Genomic DNA, 23,150 nt, shown 5'->3' on the forward strand with positions numbered 1-23,150 from the left:
TATAAGGGTTATTATGCGGGTTATTTATCTGACATGTTTTGGGTAAATAGAATAACCCAAAAAGTTGGGTCGGTCTCTTTTTGACCCAATTTGGGCTATTTTTGACCCAACAGTTCTTAGAGTGAACCATTTGATAAATACTAGTATTGTAATCACCATCTGAATCTCATTGAAAAAGCAAATTTTGTCTATAGGAAGCAACATTTGGATGTATTGATAGAAAAGAACAAAAGTGTCAATTTAACACAGCTTTTATTTTTCTCAACTCTTTTGTATCCAGACACCAACTAAACATGCATCATTCCCAACTGTACTGTATACTGTATATATATTACTGTGACAAAACAATATGATTCAGAGTAAAAAGACAAAAATAAACATCTTTACAAAACAAATCTGTACACACGTTGCAAAAAAGTGCTTCATGAATTGACCTATTGTCTCATCTGCCATTCTTTTAAATATTGATCACTTCAAGATCTTTTCTCAATTAAAGGTTGTCCTGTTTCCATAAATGTTGGATGACAATCCTACAAAATGATCCAGGAATTACACACGTGGGAAAGTTCACTTGTAATTCACACGTTCACACGGCGTACACGGGAAGGTAGCGGCACAGTCTTCAAATAAAAGCCAGCAGGGAACAGCGCTGCAGCTTGTAAACATCTCGGATCCTGCGCTAAATCAAACATGAAGGTCTTGGCACCCCGTAACAGACAGAAACAAGACAATGTCAACACAGAAACAGTCATGCGTGAAAGGAAGCTCCTCAAGAGCATTGTGATCATAAATGATTTTCCTCACGGTGGCTTGGATTTCCTGGTCGACAGAATAAATATGAGTCCGTGGTGGCGGTGGCGTGCGGCACCTAGAATAAGACGTCTTCGTGCTCAATCATGAGCTGCACCACGAGCTTCTGCTGCCTCATGTCGTTCAGCGTGGTCAGGGCGTTCTGCTCGGGGGGCTGCATCAGCGTCGGACCAAAGACGATGCCCAAGTTCTCCGAATTCATTAAGTTGTCCTTCTCGAATGTTGTTACCCTGGAATGTGACAAAGAGAAGCTTTGGCAAGGATCCACTGCAAAATTCTCTAAGCGTGACACCACTAGTCCACTAGTGTGGTTCCAGGGTACATGTTTTTTTTTTTTTTACTAGAATAAATTGTAATTGCACATCCACTACAGTAGGTGGCAGTCATGCACTCATTTGTCAGACAGTGCGCATGGAGTATTAGCTTCTCTGAGGTTTACTTACAACAATTTTATAGACAAATTTTACTATCCATAGTCGAGCAGAGAGTTGGGGGCACACAAAATATTTTCTTCTTCATGGGGCAGGGGATTTGTAACAAAAAATAATGGAGAAGCACTGTGGTACACAATAAAAAAAACAAAACTAAATTAAATAACGTACAGTACAAGTAAAATAAAAACATTAAATACAATCAAAGACATTAGCATAAATGAAGATATCGTAATTAATGATGCAAACGGTTACAGTATTTAGGTACAATTTTAAATTTACTTGCAATAAATTATAGCTGAATCATTATTTCAGAACACCTACCACCCTCCCCCCAACACACACACACACACACACACACACACACACAGTTGTAATGTTCAAACTGTTGTTAATGTTACAATAACATTAAATGGAAGGTCAACCCCGCAATTTTCTTTACAATAATATGTTGTATGCACTCCTACTAGTCTAAACACGGCATTCTTATTAATTTTGCATTTGTGGAATATGAATAAATCAGCAAAATCCACTTGCTTTTATCCATCTCAGTGGGCGGCCATTTTGTCACTTGTTGTCGACTGAAAATGACATCACAGTCACTCATGTTTCAGGTTACAACCAATCACGGCTCAGCTTGTCACTTGAAATTTTATGGGATTAGTTATTTATTCATCTATCTATGCCAGCGATGTATAATGACAAGCAGAACAATTAAAATGGTAACGCTAATATAAACACTTAATGGGGGAAATTTTTGTCTGTTAATGTGTTGTAGGCTTTTTCTAATGTAAATTATGTGCCTTGGTTTAAAAAAAAAGTTAGAAAACACTGCTGTAGATGACATTAGTTCACGCAATACTTACAAAACGCCACCAGGTGTCAGTACCGCAAATTTTGCTGTTCCTTTTTCATCATGTATCCATGTCGGAAGTGTTTTTTCAAAGGATGAGTTGCTTACTGTTTGGAAATGTTGTGTTGACAATGTCTTTTGTGTCCCACCTTTTGAGGTGAGCCATCAGGTAGCGTAAAGTCTCATGGTGAGCCGGAGGAAGCTGCAGCAAACCCTCATGGACGGCCTCCAGCCTGGATTCAGCATTTGGAATTTCTGCAGAAATTTGATCGACGTGAGTATCATGTCAGGTAGCCGCAATCGGAGAACCGAGGCGTCCTTACTTGCAGCCTGGATGAATTTGGGGTACAAGTCAAATGTAATGACAGGGATGGGGAGGTCTCTCAAGTAGAGCTTCAGAGCACCAGCAATGATGTTGATGTCTGCGTAGGCACTGGCACTGATGTCCGCCTTTTCACCTTCTATTGACAAGAATGCAAACGTACATATAATGTCGTGCAGGCAAGAATACAAGCTATTAACTCTTTCACTCGCAGCCATTTTTACCGAAGCAACCCCCTTCCCTGTTTTACTGGCTTCTGACTGATTTTGCAAGGCCCACAGAATATTGTGTTCTATTGCTGTAAAAACATGGAACCTACCAAAAGAAAGTCACTTCTTTCATCAGGGAAAAAAGTATTTTGCTATCTTTTTTTGTTTGCAGCAATTAGCATAAGAATATAGCTAAGTTTGATCATTATTCCCAAATCTGTTTAAAACACTTGGGAAAAGAGCAGTTTTGCAATACGGCCTTGGTTGATCTCTTATACTCTGCTGCCACCTGCTGACCGTTTTTGTAATAACTACCATTGCTTGAAGCGTTCTCTTCAGTTCAGAGGCTGCATCAAAGACTTCTGTATGCTCTAGCATTAAAAAAAATAAAAAATAAAAAAAAATAAAAAAAACATATAAATATGTTTTTGGGACCCTGGTAATGTTTCAAATATAACTTATTTATACTTTTTAAGGAAAATTAGTTAAAGGGGAAGTCAACCTTAAACATTTCTCAATAATAATGTTATACGTGACCTCACAAGTCTAAACATGACATTCTGATTAAAAACACATTTGTATAATATGAGTTAAGCATCAAAATCCAGCTGTTTTTATCCATCTCAGGGGGCGGCCATTTTGCCACTTGCTGTTGATTGAAGATGACATCACAGTTGCTCAGGGCTCAGGCAATGACCAATCACAGCTCACCTGAAGCTGAGCTGTGATTGGTTGTATGATACCTGAACAACTGTGATATCATTTTCACTTAACAGCAAGTGGCAAAATGGCCGCCTTCTGATGCTGATAAAAACTGCTGGATTTTGCTGCTTAACTCATATCCCACTAAAGCAATATTAACAAGAATACCATATTTAGGCTATTGGATCGGCATAGAGCATATTATTATCAATAAAAAAAAATTTGGGTTGACTTTACCAAATTCATAAAAAAAATTACCAGTGTAAAATTTTATGATCAGATTTCAAGCCATTAAAAAGGGCAAAGAGGCAATTTTCTCCAACAAACAAAAATATCACAAAAATATGACAAAAATGATCTCGTCTCAATTTACACACAAATAAACGTGTTCAGTGAGAAAAGCAAACGACTCAATTAGATAGCTGTTTGCTGGTTGCTCAAAATGTAAAGAATTTCAAGCACCCATGAGAATGTTGTACATAACATTCAGTCAGCTTAAAACTTCCTTGTGCGAAAACGACAAACCTCGATCAAACGCGAGTCTCACGTCCTCGATGTGCTCCGAGAAGCCCGACACTCTGTACAGACCTTCCGATTTCATACCTGCAACACAACCGTTGGCCAGGATATCACTCATCTGCCAATACATCCCCCGCTGGCCGCCATCTTACCTCGGAGCTCGATCTCTCGGATGCACAGATCCACCACCATCGGCCTCGGGGTGTTGTGGGCCTTGACCAGCGTGGTGAGGTCACAGCTGAACACTTTCTTTATCCGCCGCAGGTCCGGTTGGCAGTCGCTGGGAACCAGTTTGGAGCACTGTTTGTGTACATTCAGCCCGCAATCTACAGGGGCGAGATAAAGAAAGGATGATGATAACACAAACACAAAATGAAAGTGACGTGCACTGTCGCACCGCACGCTCCTGCTCTGTCTCGCTTCACTGCGCCAATAGAAGATAAAAACAAACATGGCAGCCCAGAGTCATTTCAGTTACAAGCAGAGTGTGCCTGAGTGCAGGTTTGAACGGTATGAGAGGATGAATGGACGGTTGGAAAGGGAGTGAGAGAGGGCAAAGATGTCCCTCCTGTTTCCAAAAGCACATGAGGTCTGATGATACAGCGTCTGCCGCAGGCTTGTCAGCATGGAAAAAGTGTCAACAACAAATACTGTGTTTTTTTTTTTGGGGGGGGGGGGACCACCCACCAGGTCTTGATATGTCTCTGTTCCAAATAGGAAATCTTGTGATCTGTTATTTTTAGTTACGTTTGACCTGTCTATAACCTTTCACGCTTACATAAGTCCAATAATTTTTTTTAAATTATCAAGCAGCTGAGAGGATTCGGAACAGATGTGGAATTGGCAACATTCCTAATAATTCATTAGGAATAAGTCATGCTACCAGCATAGCATCCATGGCTAACTCTTTGTTTACAGTGCCAACTCATGCAGGTCAGTGAGGGGGCGTGGTTAATGTCACTCACTCACAATGTGACTCAAGGAGGGGCGGGCTCAATGAAGAGAGGCGATTTAATTTTGAAACGGCAAAAAATCCCCCCCTAAACCAAAGGAATGTGTTTTTGGTATGAAGAAGGAAGAAGTTTAGTTTTATTATATTGATGTGGTTTCCCTGCAGACAACATTTTCCAGCTATAAACATGATTTTGTAGCTTTTAATTAAATCATTATTAGCATGTGTTCATTTCACCTTAACTCATTCACTGCCATTGATGTCAAAAAATTAATTTGAACTATTTCTATAAGTTTAACATTTTTTCCACTTTTGTTAACACGAGTATGAAAACCTAGAAATAGTTTTTATTGCACATTTAGAACAGATATAAAATGTGTTATTAATCGTGAGTTAATTAGTAAAGTTGTGATTAATTACAATTAAAAAATTTAATCACCTGACGCCCCTAATTTTTAATAATCTTTTCTTTTTTTAAATTGTGAGTTAACTAGTAAAGTCATGCGATTAATTACAATAAAAAAAAAATTATCACCTGACGCCCCTAATTTTTTAATAACCTTTTCTTCTTTAAAAAAAAAAGATTTAAAAAAGAAAAGATTATTAAAAATTAGGGGCATCCGAAGATTAAAATTTGTCATCGTAATTAATCGCATGACTTTACTAGTTAACTCTTTATATCTGTTCCAAATATACAATAAAACATGTTTCCAGGTTTTTATACTCTTGTTAACAAAAGTTTTTTTTTTTTTTTTTAATTAATAGAAATAGTTCAAATGAATTTTTGACGTCTATAGCCGTCAATGGCAGTGAATGAGTTAAGGTGAAATAAACACATGCTCACAAATTTTGCTTTCATGACAACAAATAAATGTGCTTATCCGGAAGGCTGAAAACATCCCACCAAGGCATAAACAACTTAGATCATATAGGTGAAGTGTTTGCTGCAGAAATCATTCAATTCCAAGAACTTCCAAGAAGAAGAGACGGACCTGCCAGCTGTCCAGACCCGATGAAAATTTGTAGCACTTCATGAAACTATTACAATAACTGAGACCTCAGACTGTTGAACAACGGAAGTTGTATATCAAGCAAGAATATGAAAACAATCCACCTACAAAGCTTCAACAATTAGGGCTCTCTTTTTTTTTATTTATGTTTTCCACTATGTCCCACTTTCATTGGTTTGTATATGCCTGGTGAAACCCATGACCGACAAGACATTCTTTGTCTAGTGTGTGAGTGCGCCGTGGCGTTACCTGAGCAGCGGACACCTTGTGCAATCAGGCCCCACATGAAGTTGGCACAGTACTCGCACCAGTGCGGCCCTCGAAACGTGTGTACCTGCAGGTGGAGACCCCGTGATTACAAGAACATAAACACACAGTTGAGCATTGCACCTCCGAAGAACCCTTTTGATGGGCCGCACAGAGCTTACTTTGTGATCTACGGTGTGGGAGACGGGACCCTTTAGTGGTCGAAAGGAGAGCATGTGTACATATGAGGTAGATTAAAGGATTTCCGATTATGCGTCTGGCATCTGCTGCAAGGCAGATCCATGCAATCTCTCAAGTAACATATGTGCGTCCCAAAACATTGTGTGGGAAGAATGAAGTGGGCATATAGCAGGTGCTGAGGGATTGGTGTTGTTCTATTTTCCAAGTCAAACACTCTGAAACTTAATATACATTCTCAAAATTGAACTTAAAACTAGCTCTATCTAAAACAGGGGTCTGCAACCTGTGGCTCTGGAGCCACATGTGGCTCTTTAGTCCCTCTCCTGTGGACTCCCTGTGGATCTCTAAAAACAACAACAATTTTAATATATTTTTTTACATACTTATTATTATTATTATTTTTTTTAAATATTCTTGAAATTAAACAATTATTTAGATTTTTTTTTTAAAAAGATAATTAAATATAAAAAAAAATCATCAGAGTCCAAAAAGCGACCATAAAATGTCAAAAAAGTAAGAGGAAAAGCAGAAATGTCCACAAAATTATCAGAGAACTGAATTCCAAAGAAAAGAAAACGTTCAAAAAGTAACCATAAAATATCCCAAAACAAACAAAAGGCAGAAAATTACTATAAAATATATTAGGAATATCACCCCCCCTCCAAAGTCAGAAAATTAATGGTAATTTTTTTTTTAAGTAAAAAAAGACAAATGTTCATATCCCCCAAAATACCATAACATGTCCACAAAATTACCAAGAAAGTCAGAAAATTGGTTTAAGAAAGGGCTAGAAATATATATATATCTTTTAAGTAGCCTTAAAAACTTCCACAAACAAAAGAAGAAATCCCGAGAATTATCATAAAATGTCCATAAAACTCCCCAAAATGTCTGAAAAACAAAGAACAAAAAAATTACAAAAAAAAATATATCCAAAAGCGGAAGCTGAAAGGTAATAGAAAATGAATGTCAAAGTATTAGATGTTGCATATTTTCCTGTTATAGTGCAGCTCTAATTAGCTCATGGGCCCTCAGTACATTAAATTAACGCTAACACACTGTTTCCTTTATCACAATGTTAAAAAGTTTTGGGACTTCAGACTGATTTTTTGTTGTTTATTTGGCCCAAAATGCCTCTTTTGACAGTAAAGGTTGCCGACCCCTGCCCTAGAATAGTCCAGGACATAAAATGGACAATTATTTTACTTGTAGTCAATAGACTAAAACAAAGAGCTTAAAATCAATGGTGATCAATGCACTCTGCTGTTAATGGGTTGTGCTCGGCTATATCCATTAGTTACGCGTATTGTGCAGGAAGTCAGCTCAGCTGTGTGCTCCCGTCAAAACAACCATTCGGCTGGTAATGAAAACTTTATTTTTGAAACAAAAATCAGCTCACCTTGAAGTTGTGGATCTTCTCATAGGAGCACAGCTTCTCCGCGGTGTCCTTCAAGGCGCTCTGCCGCACCAGAGAGGACGAGATCTGTGGACAGGAGGCCAACAATTTGATAGGCTTCCACAAAAGTGTCCCTTTGCTTCCAAGTTTGACTCCCAGAGCAAAAGCCAGCAGTTCCTGTCGCTTCCGCTCTTGTCTTTTGGCTTTGTGGTTGCTCATCTCCCCTGCGAAACCTCCTCGGTTATTTTCGGCCTCCAAACCCGACTGTTCCCACGGACCCTCCATCTCCTCCGGAAGAAGATGCGGAAGGGAGCCGGCGCGGAATCCACTCGCTCCCCTCTCAGCTCGGAGGTTCGACTGACGGCTGATAGCGAGGGGATGGCTCCACTTCTGGCCTGAGAGAGTGTCAGCAGGGGAGGGGGACAAGACGGGCGGTGGGTGGCCTGAGGGCTGGAGTGTGCCTCGCACAATGGCCCTCTTTCACACGCCCAGAAAGGAGCGAGAGAGAGAACAGGCTCTGTGATGGGGAGGGGCTGCGGAGGGGGTGTTGCTGTCAGGGCTGTTTCACACAGCTCAACAGCTCTGTAAAGCAGGATCAATAGTGCAGACGCCCTCTTTATATCACAGAGCACTCTCACATTAGCGCACTGCCTTCCGGACACACTCCACTCCACTTAGCTGCGGATTGAAATGCCAGCAGCACTCGGGCCTCCTAAATGTGTCACTCCCTGCCTTCCAAAACAGACCCAAGATTACTGGGCCGGACAGATGAGGAGCATCTGTCCTCATCAGTCCAAGAGATCATGACCTCCATCTTTGTCAGCTAGCTGGTGGAATTCCCCACCCTGGCACCCACTTCCACAAGCTATGACAGCAGACAACTTCCACCAGTCACAAGCAAAACTTGCCAAGCCAGACCAGCAACATGGGGATACCATAATCCTGACATAGGGAATAATCCCAGAGTGCTCAAATCCATGTAAAAGAGCAAAGGAAGCTCATTTGGCGCTCTGCAGACATACGGTGGTTTACCAGTGGGGGGCTGTTGCTATGGTCAAGCTGAATTTCTGCACGTAAGCAAGTACTTAAGCGGGCTACAAGCCTGTCAACTGCCCTTATTATCATTCTATTACAGTGCACACAAAAACAAACAAGATAAACTGGGCTACAAAAACATACTAAAAGGTTAACACAATTGACTGTGATTAGCATTGGCTGACTTTTTATTAGAAGTTCTTCTAACAAAAAATATATTCACATGGGAAATAAAATACATTTCTCATCTGTTTCAGGCTTAAACTGCTGCCATCATACAGTAAAACCTCTGTTTACTGTAAAGGTAATGTTTTAAGTAAATGTCACACAAGTATAAATAGAAGCTAATCAAATAATTGTCATGTGAGGTGTGGCGTTAGGACCCAAAGGCAGACAAGACACAGGAGTTCGGAAACAGAGATTTTATTAAAAAAAAAAATATATATATATATATAGATATAAATAATACTAAATAATAATAAAAATAATAATAATAAACAGAATAACAGAGAGCAGGGCTGGATTCAGATGATCTTGAAGAAAACAGAGAAACCTTGACCGAGAAACTTCAAATTGAGAGACCAAGCCTGGATGCAGGGAAGCAACCTCAAACACATAAAAAACAGCTTGCATTGAATAAAGCTTAAGAGAAGGGATAGGAAACCTCGACGTGCTGAGATAAAACCATGGCAAGGAACCTTGATGTACTGACAGAAGTGTCATTTAATTCTCGCTAGAGCAATGCACAAGTGCATATGACAGAATAAAGGCCTATATGCCAAATTAAGAGTCACAAATACATAACCTAAAAAAGTGCCAATTACAGGAACATAGCAACTGCATAGCAACTGCATAGCAACTGCATAGCAACCGACAGATTCAGCATCACAAATGACATGTAAACTGCATAGCAACCGACAACTTCCTCATCACAAGGGACATAGCAACTGACATCTTCATCACAAGGGACATTACAACCGGGTAGCAAGTGACAACTTCATCAGCACAGTCATAGCAACTGCATAGCAATTGAAAACGTTATCATCACAAGGGACATAGTAACTGCACATCAACTGACACTATCACAAAGGAACATAGTCACCAAAAGGTGCATATTAACTGAATAGTAACAGGCAACTTTATCATCACAGGGGGCGTAGCAACTGCATAAAAACTGACAACACCCTTACAAGAAACATATAAACAGCATAATAACTGACAACCTCACAATCACAATGATAAACCAACTGCATAGCAACTGACAACTTTATCACCGTCATAGCAACTGACAACTTCATCAGCACAGTCATAGCAACTACATAGCAACTGACATCATCATCATCACAAGGGACACAGCAATACGAACCATAACAACACAATGACCCCATGGCCAACCCAAAACAAAGTCATAAGAATAATTCTAAAAAACTAAAAAACATTCACCATCTGAAGACAGCTGACAGAAATTAACAAGAAGCCGCTTGTTGGCAAGCTTTTGTTGTAATTTCTTAGCATTTGTTGGCCATTATGCTTTCAGCTGTTATGACGCTAATGTGAACATGTGCTTGCTAATGTATTTGAGGATGCAAATATATTTCAGTAATTGGTCATGATCATTTTTACGTTCATTTATCCATTATTGCGACCTTTCTGTGTCCGTATCTCAAACAAAACAGCCGAACAAAAGTAAAACACTTGTGGTAGTTAATCCATTGGATGCACATTGAACTGAAGACTCGCAGGATTTCCTGACGTATCATTTGACGCCATTTGAACTCTTTGACGTTGGAGAAATATTTTTCCAGGGGATTTTGGTCAAACTCGAAATTGAGTTTCTACTGCATTCAACTATTTTTGTCCTGATGCTGTGGTTGAATGTTAAAGCATCCCTGCAAAGACTGACACGACAGGTGAAGATATTTGCCATTGTTGGTGACATTCTTTGAGAAGGCCAACACATACCAGAGGATACAATTTAGCATACAAGTCCGAAGGGACAGATGAGAAATATACCACTCTGAGATATTTTAGCCTCAAGAGAGGAGGAGGGGTGGCAGACCAGAGCTGAGCTTTGTCTGCGGGCAGATGGCCTCTTGTCTGGCCAAAGAAAAGGACAAAAGGTGGTCACACACAACAAGCTCCGCTTTCTTTCGGAGTGGCTTGACTCCTTTATTACAAGTCTTTGTGAAGGCGCAGCTGAGTGGACTCCTGTGAGTTCGAGCTTGCAATGGTGGCATAACAACACAGTGGTCACTGACATGCTGAGACAACAGGATGCGCCCCCCTACACATCCCAGACAAAACATCAGCAACAAATCATAAATGGACATTGTGATGAAAAGTCAAAGGGGGACAAAATGGAAGAAACAGCCACTTGTTGTTCTTGTAGTTGTGTTAGCAACTACAGCTAAAACGTTCACACACTAAAAGTGTGGCCAAAAATTTGGCGAAATAGAGCTTACCTTTGAGATTTTCACGAGATAAAATTAGGGCTGTTTACTGACAGACCAGCTCATTATCTGAACAAACAACACAGCCATTACTGTGAAAATCATTCCAGGGCAAGTAACCAGACCAGCCTGACCGGCACCTCACTGATATTCCGCCAGTCAGAGTGGTGAGGATCAGGAGGAATGTGGTAGATGTCTAACCACATTCAGCATGCAAAAGGAATCTAACGGAGGAGATAAATCTACAGGCAAAATTCTGCTTTTGGCCTCTGGGAAGCATTTTGGCTGCGCTATGAACCACGGCCGTGTGGAGGTGCATTAAAAGGGTAAATACGTGCACATACAGTGAAGCCAGTGTGCAACGAAAGCCTCAGGGCGCGGCTGTGAGAACGGTAAACATGAGGGTCAAAAAGGCTTTTTCCACATTGAAGCCATCAGAGGTGAGCTGTGCTTTTTAGATAAATCCAATCGGGCAAATAAAAACATTTGCTGCAAACATGACCTGACAGCTCAGATCATTGTGTGCGTTTTGAAAAAAAAAAATATCAAAAGGAGCTGCAGACATGCTCGAAACGGACACAGGAGTACTTTCAGAACATGCTGGTATCCTTCAAAGAACACAGCAAGGCATTGTAAATCAATTGATGACATGTTGATCGATGGCCATTTGCTGTATTAATGTCTTAAGTGTCAGGTTGCAGAGAGGAAAGCGATGACTGATGCTGATAGCACAGCTGATGTTGAGACAAAGTTGTCATGTGTCTGTCAAGGACAAACACCCCCTAAGGGATTAAATCTCATTACACGCTGATGACAGATTTCATTAATTTGCTAGGATAAATAACGGAGCATGAATCAAAAACACCAACAGGCCATTATAGAGCACAAACATTAAGATCGCCCCCTAGTGGAGGGATTGCTGAAGCTCTTCCAAGGGAGAAGGAAAGCAAGCAACCCGTCCTCGTTTCTCTGTGGTAAGACATTCACAGACTATTACGGAAGTACTCCGCAGTGAAAACAATGAGCTTTTTGTCTCAGTGTGTCTGATATGCATGCCAGAGAGAGCAAAGGCCCCCCGTCCCCTTGGTCATCATTACCTTTCAGAGGAGGCAATGAAGCATGGCAGCAGTGAACACACCCGGGAGGCAGCTAGCTGATAATGTGCACTTAACTCCCAGGACAACGCGTCCTCTAAAATCACTTTTGGCCCACTGTAAAAATGTTCAGCAGATCAAAATCACAGTATGACTCTGGGTCTTTTAAAAGGCACAGATCACAGATACACAGTATTAAAATCGAACCCCCATGTCTATACTTGAAACTCACCTGTTCATCCCGCACAAAGGTGACCCTGCGGGATTCTGTGCGTCCGCGGCTAAGCCTGTGCACCATCTTGTCCTTTAGCAGCGAGGTGTAACCAAGGTGCTCATAGATGGGGTTCGCAGTCATTTTGGCGATGTACTCCGCCGCCTTGGTCTCGATGTAGAGAGTGATGAGGGCGTCCGTGACCAGGTCGTGCACGGACTCGAACCGCTTCTCGGCGACAAAGTGCTTGCCATCGTAGAACAGCCTGTAGTTGAGCGTCTGCGGTCCGAATCTAGATGGAGACACGTGGTTGGACAAGCAGGCTGGCTGAATGAGTTTAGTGAGTAAATCAGGGGTCACCAACATTTTTGAAGATGAGAGCTACTTCTTGGCTACTGATTAGTGTCAAGGGTTACCAGTTTGATACAATTATCAATATGGCTGGAAAAGAAACGTCGACCACAGAAATTGGTTGACACAAAAATTTCTGCCTCGAAACGGGAGCGACGCAAAAACCTGACTTAATTCTAAAAAGATTAGTTTGTGACAACCCTAGTTATTATATTGATGATTATTAATTTATTTATATGAAGACACTGATCATGTTAATGATTTTTCACAATTAGGAAACAGATAAATACCAATATGCAACATTTTATTTCTATACAATTCTTTAGTTGTTTACATTTTTGAAATGATCACTGTTGCCAGAAGCATATTGATTCACTTGAAAAAATCTATTATAGTAATTTTTTTCTTTTTTTTCTGTTTTTGAAATTATTCCTAATTTTTATTGTTTCATGGAATATTTGTTTCTGTTTTTCAGATTTTTTTCTGTTTTTTCTGAATATTTCTTTCCAATTTTTTTTCTATTTTCACTTTTTTTTCCTGATTTAAAAAAAACACTTTTATTTGTTTTTCAGAATACTTGAATTTTTTTGTAATATATTAATGACATATTTTTTTTCCAAAAAACAGAAATACCCTCCGCCCCCCCAAAAAAACACATTAAAAAAACTAACAATTTTTTTTTTTTTTAAACTGAAAAAAATATTCCATATAACAGACAAAAGAAATATTGAAAAACAAACAACCCCCCAAAATATTAGCCAGAAAAACAGGACTTTTTTCTTTTTTTTTAAGTGAGTGTAATACGCTTCCGTACTTACATACAACATTTCTATAAAATCACACTGGTGAGCTATTTTTGGAACACACCTTTGGGCTACTTATGTGGTTCTGGAGGGCTACCTGACCCCTGGACTAAATAAACACATTTGTCCTGGCTGCATCGTGACACTGCTGGTACCTTAAGGCCAATGTGTGTGTCCCGGGCTGTCTTTGGCTTTCTCTGATCAAGTAGGAACCATCAGCTGCCCTGAGGAGTTCATCTGCATACTCTCGAGAGATCATGCCATGAAATCTGGGACAAATTATAACATATGGATTAAAAAAAAAAAAAGTCACTTTAGAAGTACCGTAATTAAGTTTACACTCACTCTCTGCCGTAGTATTTGGGCCTGGTGTCCATCTGTGAAACAGAAAGGTTGATATTAAACTAGCAGTGTCCCAATTTGAATGGGTTGTCAGACACACAATAGGCAAGTGCTATCCATCTTCAGGGTAACCAACCAACAAATACACCGCCATTACAGTTTACTGCCACTGTTGGACATTAAAAGGTCCATCAAGTCTGAAAATTAAGTGCGGGCTGCAAATAAGCAATGTAGGAGGAGACAGTTTTAATGAGTGTTTGGGTAAGCAAAAATGTCTATATAATATACTCACCTCTTTGGGACATACGATCCTTTTCGGTCTTGGGGCCTCCTGCTGTAATTGGTATACTGTTAGAGAGACATATGTGGATTTTAATTAAGGCCTGTGTGTGTGCAGTTCAGTGCAAGTTGTAATTACTCAAAAATAGTAGATTGGGGCCCAAAAAGAAGTCGTCGATGTACATTTAAGAGGAGGTATACTAAATTAGAAGCTGCTAGACAGCAGCAAGTGTGGCCCGAACATTGGAACATTTCGAGCTTTCACAGACAAATAAGCAACTTCAGCTGCACTGAAATATTTATTTAAGTGCCAGTAACTAAGCTATAACTTGGGTGTTATGTGGAGAAGTTGTATTTATTTGAAAATTAAATTAGATTGAATTCTACGGAAGAGGATTAGGGCCAGTGAAGAGAGTAAGAAAATGTTTGGCAGGATTCTCACCTTATTCTCAGAATTCTGACTTCAAAGTGTGAATTCTGACTTTATTCCCAGAATTCTCACTTTAAAGTCGGAATTCTGAGAATAAAGTGAGAATTATCACTTAAGAGTCAGAATTCTGAGAATAAAGTCAGAATCCTGCTAACCTTTTTTTCTATTCACTAGCTCTAATCCTCTTCCATAGAATTCAATATGACATTTGACAACATTGTTGATTTGTCTTGGTAAAAATGTGGATAATTGCTGTTCACATTGTTGTATCAATGTTTTCATTCTGTGGCTATGTGCATATATAAATATTTATTGTTGCCAGGTCCATACTGTACTCCCCTTTAGAGGGCCTACACTCTCTTTTTTTTCATATAAGAAACTCAAGGCGCTAATTAGCAAACCATATGGCTTCTCATTGTTATTTTTTTTTACGTTTTTTACATAATTAGTCAATAAATCTCATTCTGATTGACATTAAAAAAAAAGGAAGAAAAGCAATGAAGCATCAATCCAGCCAGCACAAATCTTTGAAGTTGTGCACATTCGTCCTTTACTTTGACAAACAGTGACTAGACAAAATAAGAGTGACAATGACATCATCATCATAAGGGACTAAAAACTAAACTTCATAGGAACTGACAACATAAGGGACATAGCATGTACATAGCAACTTCAATATAGCAATGGATAAATTATGTCGTGATTTTAATTGATCACAACCTTGATCTACAACATCTTTTATCATACTTTATTCAAAACCAACAGACTGCATTCACTATCACAAGCATATCTGCAGCAAATAATTCTCTGTGAGGCTGAGGCCACTTTTTGTAACAACAGTTTCCATTGGAAGGCAACAAGCATCCTCACTTTGTATATTTTCATGTTTTTGTCAAACCGACTTAAAATGTGGACATCATCCATCCCTTTGACACAGTAAGACTGATGAGACCACAGTGGCACAAAACACAATTATTAGAAAAACATGCCGACATTTAATATATGAAAAGCAAATGCAAAAGGAAATTGCTACAATGTGTCACCGTTTCCATTTGCTCCCCAGTCGAAATGATTGGAGTCACATCAAATATGGAAGAGTGGATCCATTTCCTCCCACAAGGCAAAAGCACTGGATGCTGAAGTGGGCGTCATGAGGACGTTCCCAGCCTCTTCACACAGAGAAAATCGTATTTTCTCCAGCGAGGGTAACCTATTTTACTCACGCACGGCTTTGCGTGTGCTGTGTGGGTGAGTGCCGTGCTTGTGTTTATGCTGCTCGGCATTAAGAAAGCCTCATTTGAAATGCAGGTTTTTCATTCACTCCTCTCAGAATGAGATGATTTGGCTGCATTTCACAGAGCTGTGTTTTAGTAAACGTGTTACTATTCCTATTAAAAATGAGTATGATTTGTGTTGGAAGAGCATGTGGATGATTTACAAATGACAACTACATTTTCCACACAGAGGGCAAATTCATTGTTAATCATTATACTCACAGTAGGACTTCCATATTGGTGGTTGGTAATCCTCAGGGTCTGTAAAAAGACAAAATGTGAAGCAGGTCACTGTGCCGCTTGTCGACAGTGTAAAATTAAACTTCTAATCAGCATTTCTGCCTCAAGGTCAATCAATACACGTCTGCTGGCTTTGTTTAACATCATTCCCTCTCACGCGTGATCTATGGCACCGGTATTGTTACTAATATGGGTACAATTTCCTGTCATCCGATAAATAAAGGTTATTCGTTTTTTTAAGCTTGTCACAGTGAGTTTCAAATACATTAAAACACAGTATCATGCTAGGCCGAAGTGTTGGTTTAAAAAGAGAGAGAAGCATTTAAGCTGATTGCAAGTTACTGTAACATTACACACAGTTTGACTATTAACAATATGCTTAAAAAAACAAACAATAACTGTACTTGATTTTTTTTTTAATGAAGGTGAAATAAAAATATTGGGGGGGGAGGGTTGCTATGTCACCCTTGTTTTGTCTCGTCACTATTATTTTGTAGTGCAATATCCCTTATAATAATGATGTTGTTGTCCGTTGCTATGCAGCTGCTGTGTCCCTTATGATGGTGAAGTCTTTGCCGCTCTTATTTTTACTAGTCACTATTATTTTGTAGTTGCTATGCAGTTGCTATGTCCCCTATGATGATATTGTCAGTTGCTATGCAGTTATTCCCCTTATGATGATGATCTATGTGTCGTTCTTATGTCACTGTTATTTTGTAGTTGCTATGCACGTGCTATGTTCCTTATGATAATGATGTTGTCAGTTCCTATGGAGTTTCTATGTCCTTTATGATGATGATGATGTCTTTGTCACTCTTATTTTGACTAGTTACTATTACTGTAGTTTGCATTTGCTATGCAGTTGCTATTTCCCTCATGATAATGATGAATTTGTCACTCTTATTTTTAATCTAGTCACCATTATTTTGTAGCTGCTATGCAGTTGCTATGTCCCTTACAATGAGGTTGTCAGTTGCTATGCAGTTGTTATATCCCTTATCATAATGATGATCTGTTTGTCTTTTTTTTCACTATCATTTTGTAGTTGTTATGCAGTTGCTATGTCCCTTAAGATGATGATGACGTTAGTCGCTATGCACATGCTATGTCCCTTATGATAATGATGTTGTCAGTTCCTATGAAGTTTCGTTTTTAGTCCTTTATGATGATGATGTCATTGTCACTTATTTTGTCTAGTCACTAATATTTTGTAGTTTCTAGGCAGTTGCTATGTCTCTTATGATGCTGATGTTGTCAGTTGCTATGCAGGAGTTACTGAGTGACCTTTTTTGAGTAAGTCAAGGTTTCCTATAGTTATTATTCCATGCAAGCTGTTCTTCCATGTGTTCGAGGTTGTTTCCATGCATCCAGTCATGCTCAGTCAATCGAGGTTTCTCATTCAAGGAGGTCTCCGTCAAGTGTTTCCTTTTTTTCCATCCAAATTTCTCTCCCCCCGAAACTCCGTCAAAGTGTTTTTTTCAAGGCCATCTGAATCCAGCAATGCTCTCTGTTATTTTTGTATATGATGATTGATTTTGATGTGTTTCCTTTGCATACCAACAGTGGCACTAGTACACCAAAAACACTGAGCTCGTAAATAACCTCTCTCTATTGTAGAAGCTACGGGAAAAGCAATAACTTGTGATGAAAACACACTTAATTGTCAGCAATGTACTGAACTATTCCATGATGCCACTCATTAAGGTTTACCACACCCTTGTCGACAAAACAATACCGAGCAGTTAAGAGTAATCCCATTGAGCTGCCGCAGGGTTTACTACGCGCATAATGAATCATATCAATCCAGAGGACATGCATTCTTTTGGCCTCCACACCCTTCAAACCTGAGGTGGTGAAATGAAACACACCTGAGCGCTGGAGGGGATTAATATGGTGTCAACCAGTAAGCACTTGTTTGATGTGGCTACTGTGGAACAGGCTGTAAAATATTATCAACCTCAAACTGCCTCACCAGCTCCTTCTGTGTCTTTAGTGTGATAAATATTTTTGCATGACTATTTATTTGCTCTACTTACTGCTTGAGTACAACACTATGGCACAAAATCACAAGCTCACTGCAGTTTGTCATCATGAGAGAAGAATTGAGTTTGAAATAATCTTGGCGCTCCACTTAAGAGGAATTATTATTTAGAGCAGAGTATGAAAAAATAACATTATATAGCATGAATATGTGAGGGTTAATTTTCTTATCCAGTTCAAAAATTCCCGTGATAGGTTCCTCACCTCTGATCTAGAAGATAAAGAAATGAGTCAGCATTAGATTGTGTTTGCAGAGGATATTCTTATCACTGAGCTTCTGTCGCTGGGCATAGCACTCGCAGCCTGAAAGATTTATTCCACTGCAGCTCGTTTATAGAATTTGATTTCATCTGGTTGCCTGCCAAATACTCCCTTTTAACGGAATTTTTCAAACCCACCATCCTGGTTTCTTCTGATTGTGCAGGATGGAATCACACCAACACTCCTCTACACACACGCATTCACAAACATGCAGATGTACACAAACGTAAAATACAAGTAAACATGCAGATATGATGCAAATATCCACAAAACATCAAAAGGATGACACAGCTGGAGGCCTTTTCCCCAGAGAAAGCAATTAGAAGCATCGCCCAGAGATCTTTAACAGTCAAAGATACTCATTAAAATAATAATCATGTTTACTCAAGTGACAAAGAGCATAGCTGATGAATGAAGACCAAATGCCATACTTGGCACGCATTTTTGTGACCTGTGGGTACGTATGGTAGACACTCATTTAAAGTGCAGCTATGGTATGTGACATACAGGTGCAGTACCCCCCAAAAAATAGAAATACGATATTGTGGAAAACTTATTTCTGTGCCTCAATTAAAAAAAAAAAAGTAAAACTTTTATTATATAGAAATTAAGGGGTGTCATTTTAAGGCCACATACAGAAAACCAGAAGGATGCAAGGGTCACATAATGATATCAAGAGAAATTGTGTTAAGTACTAAAAAAAAAGAAGTAATATTTGTATAATATATTTGTGTTTTTGCACATCTATAAAAATGCTTCCATTTAAAAACCAATTTATTTTTTATAGTGGCACCTATTTTTTTCCCGACACCCTCCCTTCTTTGACCATCTCTAAATATTATTATTTTTTTATTATTATTATTTTATTATTATTATTATTTATTATTTTTTTATTATTATTATTTTAACTGTGTCAAATGCCATTTTTAGTATTTGCCGCGGGCCACTGAAAAACAGATAGCAAGTGTCCCCCGGGCCATAGTTTGGACACCACTGATATAGATTCATTTCACACAGAGTGAAATATTTAATTTTTTTTTTTAAATAATTTTGATTATTATTATTATTTTCATTAAACCATAAAAACATGGAGCAATTGTCACGGCCAAGAAAACAAAAATAATAATAATAAAAAATAATTTGCATTGCAGAGCTGATAAAATATTGGCTTTTTCACACTGGCCTTGGAGGAAGGAAGTGTCCTTCATGGTTGTGTTTTATTGGAATTGAAAAATTTGACTTTTTTTTTATTAACCTTCATGATGGGAAGTGGCAGACAAGGAGGGCAATACTATTACTTGAAATGTAAAATAAAATAAAATAAAATAAAAGTGGGCCAGCACTATCTATGCACGATATTTGGATAACAACAAATTATATAAATAAATCATTCAAATTAGTTTTTGTTACACTTGGTTTAAAGTCCAGGAGGTAAACAAATAATTTCTTAATGCATCACTAGGCCCTTAATGCTGGGCATGTGATAAAAAAGTTCACTTTCTCAGATGTGACCATTAAAAATGGTGCAACAAGGTCATACAATGCTTGTTATTAGCCATGCAGCCAAAGGAATGCGTCCAGTCATACTGCAAGGTTCGGCGTTATCATTTCCTGCATGGACGGCGTGTTCTCGCAAAGCTCACATTCACATTGTAAGCTCATAAACTCATGTGACTGTTAGCAAGCTGTAGAAGAGGTTTACCTAACCACCCATGAGGAAAGAGAAGAACAAGGGTATTGTTGCTACCCCGATGTGTGTGCGTGTGTGTGTCAGCAGTAGGGAGACCATCTGTGTATATGACCCCAGAGTAAAAGAAAAAAACAACAACCTGGTGATGCTGCGTTGCCCTAATGCAGATTCGATTCGATTGATATCGCCAAATCATGGTAATCTACGAATTCAGTTTCACAAAATCCTCGTTTGGAAAGGAGGGAAAAATGTAAGTAGTGGAAAGACTTTTGAGGTGAACAGTAGTATTTAGCAGAAACATGTGCTGGGTGGTGTGGCGCAGAGAACCTCAGCTTTCATTCCATCTCTTTCAACTATGCTGTCATTCACATCCTGAAGCTCACCGTATACTTTTCTTTTCTTTACTCCATCACATAATTGATCCCCTGAGAGCCAGATGGGAAATGGAGCATTGTTGCTGGTTTACATGCTCCTGTTTGTACTTAGGCCAACAATGTGTTTTTGACATTTGGGCTTTTTCAGTTTTAAATAAACAGCTCACGTAAGACTATATCTATTGTGTGTCAATTGCATCACAATGTATTGTTTTCCTAGACAAGGTGTAGCGTTTTATTATTTACTCACGACGTGCTGGCTAGGTAGCGCGAGCCAAAAAGCATTTCCTTAGCAGCCAGAACAGACGGCCTGATTTGGGTCAGCAAACAACACCAGCCAGGCTTCATTTTGCCTCGTGGTGGAGATTATTCAAATGTTGCGTCTGCCTGCCAAAAAGCTCTACTTGAAAATAATCATACCCTTGTGACAACCACTCCATCCCTGGCGGCAACGCAGCTAGTAACCTCTGATAATTACGCCGAGTAGTAATGACAGCCCTCCCATTGCCATCGAAAAGAAAAGTGTTTCCTCTAAAAGCAAGCAAGGCAAAAGTCAAAGAGTACAGTGTATAGAAGAGAACTGAGGTGATGTTTCCCATTGAAATGAATGGAAATGAAATAATCCGTTCCGGACCCAGAACAAAGTTGTTTGTTAGTAGTTTACCTTGTTTTGAAACAACAGTCTGGTTTTGCTAGCAAACCACTATGCAACGTCTTTAGCCTTTTCGCATTCAGTACTGTATGCTTTAAGAAGCGAGTTGCATTGCGGGAGGTGGCGGACATTTTGGGCTGGCAGTATCCATGTTGAACGTAAAAGTAAAAGACAGCATCTAAAAATGCACCTAAGGGAAGGGAATTTACAGGGAAACGTTAGGCTACATACGCTTGCTAACGCTATCACCAGAGAGCTCTTGTACTCTAGTTAAATGTGGTTTGTTTAGCTATTGTTAAAAAAAAAAATAACAGTAAAACAATGATTCAGCTTCTTAATAACACTATGGAAAGTAGTATTCACTTTTTGGAGCGATACTGAGGCTAATTTAGAGTAATGTGTTACATGGCGTGAGAAAAAGCACAACTGAGACTTTGTGCATCGAATCTAATGCATAAACCGACATACGACTGGGCTCGTTGATATTGATATTTTGAATTCCAGTCCTTTAAAATACGTCTTCACATGAACAAAAAAAAAGTGAAGTAAAATGTTTAATATTTAAGGCAAAATAAGCATTTGTGAGCCTGGTGTTCTAGGAGCCAGTCTCCTGGACTCTCTTCCTCACTCTTGACACACACACCTTTGATTACCGGCGGGCCTCGACCTCAAACAGCAGTGTGATAGCAGAATGTGTATTTTCCAGCTTAAGCAAACGTGAATACGCTGCTTTATCGACATTCTCCAGCCACAATATTAGGTACCTAAGCACATTCATAAATACAATCAAAGCATCATTTTCAACCACAACTGCTGTACAACGCTCTCAAGATGTGAAAACTGAACATTTACCTTGAATAACACTTTCCTGCTAAACTAAACTCCACTGAATTCAAATATGAGTGTATTATATAAGAAGCACTGTGTCACTGTATTGTGACATATTTGGGTTTTCACAACCCCAGAGAACTTCCAAGCTTGGCGCCGCATGCATGGAAAGTGGACTACACATGCCAAACATGATTCTTCCTTGCAGCCCACCACCAAGTGGGAAGGCAAGTATAGGAAACTATGGATGTGATTGACAATGGCGTACGGAGGTCCCAATTCAACATGTATAATAATATGCAAATGAACAAAATAGACAGTGAGTGCTTTTAGTTCATAAAGGAAAACGGCGGACTGCATTTAATATGCTACTGGCCAAGTTTACCCACGTATTAGCCTAATTATTATATTATTATTCAGAAATGTGAGATAGTGTATTTAAACAAATACCAGATGACACGGATGAACCGGAGAGGCTGGAATTACTAGAGGCTGCCATCCCGTCCCTCCTCTCCTTCACACCCGCTCAGCCAAGGTGCGCTCCCGGCAGCGACAGCTCCTGCCCGGCGGTGCTTCCATGTCACTCACGTCCGATGACGGATCCACGCTGGCTCTCGAGTCGTTTTATTTTCTATGAATGAGCCGATCCAATCCTCGCAGTGCAGCCGTTCGCCGAGGAGTCTCGAACATGGAGCAAGAAACAAAGGTGCAACCGATTTTTTTTTTTTTTTTAAACAAGGGGCGAAGCAGCCCACGGGAAGGTCCACCGAATAGGCTCACATGTCTACAGGTTGTGGATGCAGACGGACAGCAGCCTGCCTCCATGTGCCTCCAGGAGGCTCGCGGTATAAACACACTCCGCCGCAGAAGCAGAGACGCGCCTTCTTAAAGTGAAAGTTTGACTTGCTGCACGTGAAACCAAAACCGAGCAACCAAGTTTGACTCGATTAGGAAAAACAAAACCGCAGGAATCCTTTACTTCATAGCCCAATTCTAAGAATCGGCGAAAAATTCTAATTAAAGCACATTGTAAATACATTGAATTTAAACGTGATCTCATTTTAGGTCATGATGCGTCTGTCTGAGTAATAGCGCCATCTGGTGTGTCTACTTTCTCATCTCATCGAGGCACTTGATGACGTCAC

At 39.4% G+C, this 23,150-nt stretch overlaps 1 protein-coding gene across 2 annotated transcripts; it reads right to left on the reverse strand.

The window, feature by feature from the left end:
* Positions 1 to 235: 235 nt before the first annotated feature.
* chn2 (chimerin 2) lies at positions 236 to 22,934 on the reverse strand. Of its 2 annotated transcripts, none has more exons than XM_077574731.1 (13): positions 22,456 to 22,934; positions 16,143 to 16,181; positions 14,230 to 14,285; positions 13,941 to 13,972; positions 13,751 to 13,864; positions 12,463 to 12,733; positions 7,655 to 7,768; positions 6,058 to 6,142; positions 3,999 to 4,172; positions 3,853 to 3,930; positions 2,418 to 2,555; positions 2,244 to 2,349; positions 236 to 1,040 (listed from the first exon to the last, which is right to left on the reverse strand). In XM_077574731.1, exons 1-13 carry the CDS (start codon positions 22,502 to 22,504, stop codon positions 869 to 871), a joined length of 1,428 nt encoding a protein of 475 aa, XP_077430857.1. In that variant the 5' UTR covers positions 22,505 to 22,934; the 3' UTR covers positions 236 to 868. The 2 variants fall into 2 exon arrangements, with proteins under 2 accessions (XP_077430857.1, XP_077430856.1); XM_077574730.1 differs by having other exon boundaries at positions 7,655 to 7,738; positions 22,456 to 22,928.
* Between the last annotated feature and the right edge of the window lie 216 nt (positions 22,935 to 23,150).

Source organism: Vanacampus margaritifer, chromosome 9, assembly GCF_051991255.1.
Source record: "Vanacampus margaritifer isolate UIUO_Vmar chromosome 9, RoL_Vmar_1.0, whole genome shotgun sequence".
NCBI classification, from domain to species: domain Eukaryota; kingdom Metazoa; phylum Chordata; class Actinopteri; order Syngnathiformes; family Syngnathidae; genus Vanacampus; species Vanacampus margaritifer.